Raw genomic sequence first — 9,360 nt, 5'->3', positions numbered from 1 at the left:
ACTGGCACTTTTGCACTTTATCACAACGTAACACTTTATATGTACCAGTGCACATGAATTTTGTTGAGTTTCATATGAAATGATTTGTGATTGGAGACTTTTTATTGCATAGATTTTTATTTATATATTGTTTTTGCATTTTTGCACTTGTGACATTTATACAGACAGGTAGTGAATGGTATACTACCCTTATTATTGATTTTGAATTAGCCTCTGATTTGTCACATTATTTTTCATTTCCCTCTTCCCTCCCCCCACCCCCCCCCTCCACATTCTTTTCCTACTTATTTTAACCCCTTCTGCTCACTCTATCACCTTTTTCGTTTTTTTTTCTTTTGCGCAGCACTATTTCACATAATAGTTTATTTTTTAGTTTGAATAGCTCTTTCCGGTGCATGCAGCAACCAACCCCCCCCCCCCCCCCCCACCCATCCATCTAATTGGCCAGCACAGAGATACTTCTATCTGATACTATAGCACTTTATTCACTTATAATTTTCACATTATTTGTTTGGGTATATTATTGTACTAACACGGATTTGATCAATGAGTACTCATATAGCGAGGCATTTATATACATTTAATTTAAAATCCCAAACTGTACTGTTATTTTTTTGCTCTATTCATTTTGAAACTCTATATTATGCATTATATTTGTATATTCTAACTGTCAAATAAAACTTTTGTAAACAAATATATACATTTAATTTAAACAGCATGAACGTATGGGACATGATCAATGCCAGCAGCTGAACATAGTTTACTAAGCAAGATTTTTAGTTTACATGAACTTGCACTATTCTTTCCATTTAAGGACTTATAGCTGAGACTTGACTGTGCAAAAGGCAGTCGCATTAGCAAAACACACACGCCCTCACAAGTATATTTATTTATGCTGAACTCTTTTCATGAATTGTTCCTATCTGTCCTATCTGTGGTTTGGCTTTATTATTGCAGTAAAGAACAGAGTTGCTACCATAGTCCCATAGTCCATATACCTTCCTGCCAACGCCTGTATGGGGCGTGTCACTGTGTGCCCTGAGATATGACACTCACTGCCTGCAACTGAGCTCAACACAAACGTTTGCTGTTCTGCATTGACTTGCTACTTAAAGAATACACAGATATGAGCGGGACTGCAGGTAAGAGACCAATTCTTTGCATGTCATTTTAGAAACAAACTATTTTAGAAATCTTTGTGTTACTTGTCACAAGAAGGGAGTAAGAAAGCCGTTTAACGCTAAAAACAATATGAACCATTTTACATCAGACATTTTAGTATCTATTTACAGGAAATATTCAATATAAAACTGTAAAAAAACATGTTCATAAGAAAATATACTGTATATTGCCAACATGCAGAAATTACAGCTGTGATTTGCTTCTACTCTACAACTTTGCTTGTAATACATTTTGTAGAATAAATGGGGTAAATCAGTCTTAATCAGTCAGAAATACTGTATAAGTTTAAGTGAAATGCAGTACACAGTGCAAGCAGTTACAATTAATCTTTTGCGGTTGCAAAATGTCATATTAATGTATATATCTCATTGTTCACTAGAATACAAAGCAGTGAAGCATTAGGAATATCCTTTTTGGTCGTCCTTTTGCAGATAAAAAATCAGCACTCACCAAAACCAAGTACTGAGCAATAATGAGTTGCATTTTCCTAAACATGGATTTGGTCAAAACACTAACAATGCATTATAAAAGATAAAGCTTTTCCATGTTTTTTTTTTTTTACTTTTTGGTTGGAATCAAGCATTTTGCTATAGCAACGGTGCATATTTTTTAACTGAGTTGATCAATAAACTTACAGACCTAGAAATTACAGTGACAGCAGTTTGAGTAAGCGCATAATGCCAGACATAGAGAGTTAACATTGTACTTACAGTAGTCAGATAAGGATGGCAAAGCCATACTGAGTATGGTGTAAGCCCAATTGGTGTAGTTCTATTGACTACAGGCTGTATAGGGGTTACTTTGAGTTGGTATACACAAACGTTATAGCGCCTACAAACTACTATATACATAGGCGCTACGTTATAGTGCCTACTACTATATACTGGAATTTTTATTTATTTTTTATACTAGCAATGGTGGCAATCAGCGACTTATAGCAGGACTGCGATATTGCGGTGGACAATCTGACACTCATGGACACTTTGTGAGAACCAGTGGCACTAATACAGTGAATTTATGTCCATATGTCCATTGCATGCGCAATTATGTTCTATGATGAAAGGAAGGTAAGCCAATACATTGAATCTCAGTTAGATGGTTATGGCACCACAAAAGTTTTGGCTGTTGCAGAGAAACAAGCCAAAGAGGCTGAAGGTAAAAGGGGGTAGGTCTAGGGTTCCGATATTGTTTTTTTTTTTTTTTTTGAGAGAGAGAGTATTATGTACTTTAGCCAATGGGAGCTCCATGATTTATAGCTCCTTAAAGCCAATGATCTTTATCACAAATGTATACTGGTCCACCTTGGACCAATGTAATTATCCATATCTTTTACCTGCCATCTTTGGAGGTTCCAAGTAATTTTCTACCAGATTTTTACGTTTATGTGAGAAATATCAGAGTTGGTCTGGTTTATAAAGTGGTTAAACCTTTTTTATAAAGAAAAAAAAACATTGCTGTAACTTTCATGTGTTTGTACCCTAGTTTTTTGACAAACTAGCCAAACATGGTTAGATTTTCGTTGAAACATTTGTAGAAAAATTGTTGGTCAGAACATTTTATTTATTTATTTATTTATTTTTTAGCCACCTGACCTCTGGAAGATTTATGACCAGGCCACCTTTTGCGATACAGCACTGCATTATTTTAACTGACAGTTGCGCCGCCATACAATGTGGTACTCAAACAAATTGTATTCAATTTTTTCCCCCACAAATAAAGCTTTCTTTTAATGTTATTGGTATTTAATAACCATTGCAAGACAGACAATTTAGGGAAAAAAATATATTTTTGACTTTCTGCTATAAAACGAAATTTTAGAAATCTAATTTTTTCATATATTTAGGCCAATATGTATTTTGCTACATGTTTTTGGTAAAAAAAATCCCAATAAGCGTATATTTATGGGTTTATGTGAGTGTTACAGCTTCTATAAACCATGGAATATATACTGGAATTTTTGTTTATTATTATTTTTTTTTTTTTACACTAGTAATGACGACAATCAGCAACTTATAGTGGGACTGGGATCTTGCGGTGGACAATCAGACACTGACACTTTTGACTCTTTGTGGGAACCAGTGTCACTGATACAGTGATCAGTGCTAAAAAAATATCTAGTGAGACCAAAGGGTTAACTGTGTGCCCAGCCAGTGTTTGTGTTTACTATGTGTGCTGCTTTTACTAGTGGAAGAGATGGATTTTAGTCCTTGCTTTGCAGGGACACAAAAGTTATTCCCTCTCCCCTGTCAGAATGGAACTCTGCCTTGCTTACATAGGCAGCGTTCCAATCTGAGTCTCTGATGAGTCCATTCTCATTTGGGTGGGGACAGTGTCCTTCTCCTGCCAGAGGATCTGTTTATTGTGAAATGGAGTGGTCCCTGTCCACCTGAGCCTTCCACCCAGCCTTGTTTTCTGGCCCCAGTCAGCCTGTTCTCGAGTCCTGGGAGGTCTTTAGAGCTCCTCTACCTCCAGGACAATTGATCCTTGCCGTCCTCACTACTCACCAGGCCCCGATGGGGACAAAAAATAGGCCCGGGCCTTTTAGACTGAGCAGCCCTGATACTGGTCCCTTCCCACTCTCCAGCCTGACAGACCCACTGCATCAGCCAGAGGCGGGGGAAAAAGAAGGGGGAACCTAGCAGAGCTTCCGGGGAGTTGAGGGGGGGCAAAAAGAGCACAGGGGTGGTGGAGAGCATGGGAGCAAGGCAGAGAGCAGTGGAGGAGGGAGCGAGAGTGTGGGGTGGCCAAAAACACTGGGGGAGTGGAGAGCAGGGGGCAGAGAGCACTGGAGGAGCTGGAGAGCCCTAGTGGGTGCACTGGCAGAATCTGAGAGCAAGGGGGGTGGAGAGCACTGTGGGGGGAGAGCACTGGAGAGAGCCAGTGAGCACGGGAGGCCAGAGAGCACAGAGGACAGAGAGCACTGGGGGGAGCTGGAGAGCAGTGGGGGAATGTGGAACTGGAAAGCACAGTGGGGGGAGCCAGGGAGCACAGGGGGAGGACTTGAAAGCACTGGAGCGGGGCTGGGGAGCACTGGGGGAGAGCCGGGGAGCAGGAAGAACTTGGAGGGACCAGGGAGTGGGGGGCGGGGAGAACTGGGAGGGACCAGGGAGCACTGGGGGCTGGAACTGGACAGCACAGTGGGGTGGAGAGCACTGGGGGGCTGGAGAGCACTGTGGGGGAGAGCACTGGGGGATAGCCAGGGAGCACATGAGGCCGCAGAGCACAGAGGGCAGAGAGCACTGGGGGGGAGCTGGAGAGCAGTGGGGGGGAATGGGGAACTGGACAGCACAGTGGTGGGAAGCCACGGAGCACAGGGGAGGGCTTAAGAGCACTGGGGGGGCTGGAGAGCACTGGGGGAGAGCCGGGGAGCAGGGAAAACTTGGAGGGACCAGGAAGCACTGGGGAGAGGGGCAGTAAAAGAAGTTGGATAAGAGGAGTGGTGGGGACAGCTGCATATAGAGGAATTGATCTTTCCATATTCCTTCTGCGGCCTCTGAACACCTGCAGAAGAAGCGGCCCAGCTATCTCAGCTGCTTTAGGGCCTGCCCCCACATGGACATGCAGCCCACCCGGTGTACCCTATGGCTGCCTGTATACCTTGTACAGATGGCACCTGGAGCCAGTTGATCAGTCTGCCCCTGGGCCACAGAGTCCCAGCAGGTAATCAAGCCAATATTATTGATTGAGCACAGGCAAATTAAGCAGCCGCAAAGCCCCGTGAGAGTGAGGCCTTAGGCGACCACCTAATTTGCCTAATTAGATAGCCACCTCTACACAATAAACACAGGAACAAGGGAAGACATAAAACACAGTTGCAAAAGGAGGAGAAACACATGTTATCACCCAGCCTCTAAAGGGGAAACCATGGCAGGAGTACCTTCAGAGGGGCAAAGAATCCAAAAATAACGGGGAAAGGGGATAAAGGGACAATGGAAGGGGGGAGGAAGGAATGGGAGGGGGGTGGACAGAACAAAAAAATTTCTTGCCATCATTCAATTAGTTTTGCTTGAAAGACCTTAAAATTTCATCCAGACATGCTATTTCAATAGAATCCCAGATATATTAAAGAGGAAGTAAACCCTGATGAGTTTACTTCCTCTTTCATTCCCTGCAAAGGCAAAGCATAATGGACTACTATGCATCGCATAGTAGCCCATTATGTGTCACTTACCTGACACAGGAGCCAGCGAAGTCCGCCGCATCCATCTTCTTGGTGGGGTCTCGCAGCTCCGCCGCTGTCATTCGGCGAAGCCGCGATGACGTAACTCCCGCGCATGCGCACGGGAGTCGACACGCGCGGCAGCTCCATTCTTGGAAATGCCGCGCTCAGTGCGCCTGCGCGCCGCCGTTTTCAGGCAAATATCTCCTAAACCATATAGGTTTAGAAGATATTGCTTGGACCTACAGGTAAGCCTTAATCTAGGCTTACCTGTAGGTCAAAGTGGTTTGTAAGGGTTTACAACCACTTTAAGTAGGTTTCATTACAATATGTACGATTTTTCCAAAGCGAATACCACATTCACAGAATTTCGATCATTCAAGCAAAAATTTACTTAGAATTTTCTCATCACTACAGTCAAAAACAACAGTCCATTTGACCCCAGTAAACATTAGAAAACAAAAAGAAAAAGTGCTAAAAACAAAAATTTTAAAACAAAATTTTACTGTTGTATGACCAGCTTTAAAGTGATACTAAAGTCTTTTTTTTTTTTGTTTGTTTGTTAAAAACAATAAACATGTCATACTTACCTGCTCTATTATAGTGGTTTTGCATACAGCAGCCTAGTTCCTCCTCTTCTCGGATCCCTCTTTGGCCCTCCTTGCTCCTCTCTCTTGCCCAGTGCCCCCACAGCAAGCAGCTTGCTATGGGGGCACCTGAGCCATGTGCTTCCATTCAGACACGTAGCCTCAGCACGGCCCTCTTCACATTGGTTCACTGACTTTGACAGCAGCGGGAACCAATGGTGCTTCGCTGCTGTCTTGGCCAATTAGGGGGGAGTCCTGGACAGCCGAGTCTCTTGTGCAGCATCGCTGGATCGAGATGGGGCACAGGTAATTATTAGGGGGGCTGCGGCACACAGAAGTTTTTTTTTATCTTAATGCATATAATACATTAAGATAAAAAAAAAAACTTTTGTCTTTACAACCACTTTAAAGTTAATTGAAAATTACATGTCCCTGTGTTTTTGGGGATGAGGTCAACCTGGTACGATGTTCCACATATGGTGGACCTGTGCCAGGGTTTGCTCCCTAATTTATTCTGTGACAATGGTGAATATAGTTAAAAACCCTAAGGTGGCTGTTCTTGATGAGCATGCTGTCCATTCCCCTCAAGCATGTTCAAACTTTAATCCACTTTATGTTTCTTGTGGCAAAAAAATCACTATAGCGACTGCTTGGAAGAAACCAGTGGTAGATCTAGCTGTTATGAAAAATAAAATGACATGGATCATGCTCAATGAAAAGCTGGTCAGTATCTTGCAGAATAAAACTTCTAAATTTGACCGTGTTTGGGATTGTTGGATTAAGTATCTCCAACTTCCAGTTGACTGAGGAGTGTGGGCAGTGGACGTGGGCGTTCGGGCAGTCCTTCTTTTTTCCTTTTGCTTTGTCTCATTCTTCTTCCCCTCCTCTTTTTTTTTTTTTTACTTTTCTTTTCTTTGTTATTTCATCCTTTTATTTCCTCCCCCCCCCCCTTTTCTTTCTTGGGTTCGCACTTTCCTTTTTCATTTAGATGTGGAGCTTCCACTTGTGGTTGCATATTATGTATACCCACGGCCTATGCCAGCGAAGTTTGGGTTCTAATGTTTCCCCTGGTGGGGGGTTTTCTGAGTGGGATTTGCCGTTTGCTCTATAAGAACTTTTTCTTTATGTTAAATTTCTACTTCATCTGGCATCCCTTTGGTGTTGGGAATAGTTGGTGGTATAATATTTGATTACGCTTTTATACATATTCTTAATGTTTTGATGTGCTCCACCTGCGTTGTGGGTCCTATTCTTATGCCGCGTACACACGACTGGACTTTTTGCCGGACTAGGTCCGACGGTCTTCCCAATGGACTTTCTGCGGAGGTCCGATGGACTTACTGAATGAGCGGACTTGGCAACACATGACCGGACTGTTCGAAAGTTTGTTTTGAACGTGATGATGTAAACGGGACTAAACAAGGAAGTTCAATAGTCAGTAGCCAATAGCTGCCCTTGCGTCGTATTTGGTCTGTCAGACTAGCACACAGACGAACGGTTTTCCCGATTTTTAGTCCATCGGATAGATTTGAAACATGCTTTATTTATAGGCCCGTTGGACTTTTGGGAAAAAAAAGTCCGCTGGAGCCCACACACGATCGAATTGTCCGACGGATTCCGGATTGCCAGACCAAGTCTGCCGGAAAGTCCGATTGTGTGTACGCGGCATTAGATAATAGCAATAAATATACAAAAAAATGCTGCAGCACTAATATATGAATCCAAAGAGTATAAAAACTTTTTGTGAAATAATAATAAAAAAAAAACAAGTAAATATATGTGTAATCAAGCAATCTCAAATGTGCTCGTGCTACACCACCCAGTGTGAGATGGATTGTTACCAGAATGAAAGGACTCAAAAACAGAGTCAAACACCTTCAATGAATAAATCCTCAGCAATTAGGCCACTATGAATCTTCCAGGAACAGATGCTATTTGGTGGTTCAGATAAATGCAGGACAAGGATGTGCCTCGTATATGCAATAAAGGAAACATCCAGATAGTGTAATACCATAGACACTCTTTAATGGTGTAGACCAGGGGTCTTCAAACTTTTTAGCCTGAGGGGCACATTGTAGATTTTACAAACATTCGCGAGCTGAAAGAAATGTGTTCATTATAAATAAATGAATAAAATAATTAAAAAATCTCATCATAGCCTTTCCACACGTCTTTGTCCCCTTCAGAGCCTTTGAACACCTCTGTCCCTCATCAGAGTCTCCTCATCATCAGTGTCCCCATCAGTGTGTTCCCATCAGAAGTGTCCCTGGCAGTGTCCCCATCAGCAAGGTCTCCATCAGGTTTGTCCCCAGCAATCTCCCCATCAGTGGTGTCCCCATCAGCAGCCTCACCATCAGTGGTGTCCCCAGCAGTCTCCCCATGAGCTGTGTCCCCATCAGCAGTCTCCCCATCAGTAGTGTCCCCATCAGAGTGTCCATAGCAGCAGTGTCCCTATCAGCAGTCTCCCCAGCAGAGTGTTCACATCAGCAGTGTCCCCATCAGCAGTGTCCCCATCAGCAGTGTCCCCATCAGCAGTCTCCCCATCAGCCGTATCCTCATCAGTCTCCCCATCAGTAGTCTCCCCATCAGCTGTGTCCCCATCAGTAGTCTCCCCACCAGTAGTCTCCCCATTAGTGTCCCATCAGAGTGTCCCCATTAGCCATGTCCCCAGCAGTCTCCCCATCAGCTGTGTCCCCATCAGCCGTGTCCCCAGCAGTCTCCCCATCAGCTGTGTCCCCAGCAGTCTCCCCATCAACCTTGTCCCCATCAGCCATGTCCCTATCAGCCGTGTCCCTATCAGCCATGTCCCCATCAGTAGTCTCCCCATCAGTGTCCCATCAGAGTGTCCCCATCAGAAGTGTCCTCATCAGTAGTCTCCCTATCAGAAGTGTCCCCATCAGTAGTCTTCCCATCAGTGTCCCCATTAGCTGTGGTACTGTACATGTACATCTTCAGCACTTGCCTCAGTACTAGAGCCGAATTTAGCTCTCCTGCATCTCCCGACTCCCCACTGCTAGACATGCAGAAGGATATTTAATAGAAACAGCGAACGGGTAGCCGGGAGGTGCTGCACCAATGATGTCACTGGCTGCTAGGACATCGGCAGTCCCAGCAGCCAATCCTAATGCACAGCATTGCAGCATGGGCGGGAGTGACAGGAGCGGCTTTCTTTGCTGGACCTGCCAGCTGTGGGCTGGACAAAAGACACAAGCGGGCCTGGATGTGGCCCACAGCCAAGGTTTGGAGACCCCTGGTGTAGATGAAATACAGTACATTTCACAAGGCAAAAATGAGCACATAAAACTCCAAAAGCTGTAAACCATGCATGGAAGTCAATGGTGGTGTACACAACACATCAGGCATGATGGTGGCACATACATAGGCTACGCCTACGCCCTACATGTTTCACCACAACTGACGTGCCCCCGATGA

At 43.9% G+C, this 9,360-nt stretch overlaps 1 protein-coding gene across 1 annotated transcript in view; it reads left to right on the top strand.

The window, feature by feature from the left end:
• Nucleotides 1-984: 984 nt before the first annotated feature.
• The window catches only part of LOC143988388 (actin-like protein 6A), a 74,267-nt gene continuing 65,891 nt past the window's right edge, over nucleotides 985-9,360 (top strand). The window contains exon 1 of the mRNA XM_077487919.1: nucleotides 985-1,142. Within this exon, the coding sequence (XP_077344045.1) occupies nucleotides 1,127-1,142 (16 nt within the window). The 5' untranslated portion in view covers nucleotides 985-1,126. The remainder of the gene's footprint in view (nucleotides 1,143-9,360) is intronic.

The sequence above is a fragment of the Lithobates pipiens genome, unplaced genomic scaffold (genome assembly GCF_037356315.1).
Source record: "Lithobates pipiens isolate NorthernLeopardFrog02 unplaced genomic scaffold, aLitPip1_a1.2 Scaffold_18, whole genome shotgun sequence".
In the NCBI taxonomy this organism is placed as follows: domain Eukaryota; kingdom Metazoa; phylum Chordata; class Amphibia; order Anura; family Ranidae; genus Lithobates; species Lithobates pipiens.
The sequence above is the reverse complement of the archived record's forward strand: the minus strand, read 5'-3'. Positions and strand labels throughout refer to the sequence as shown.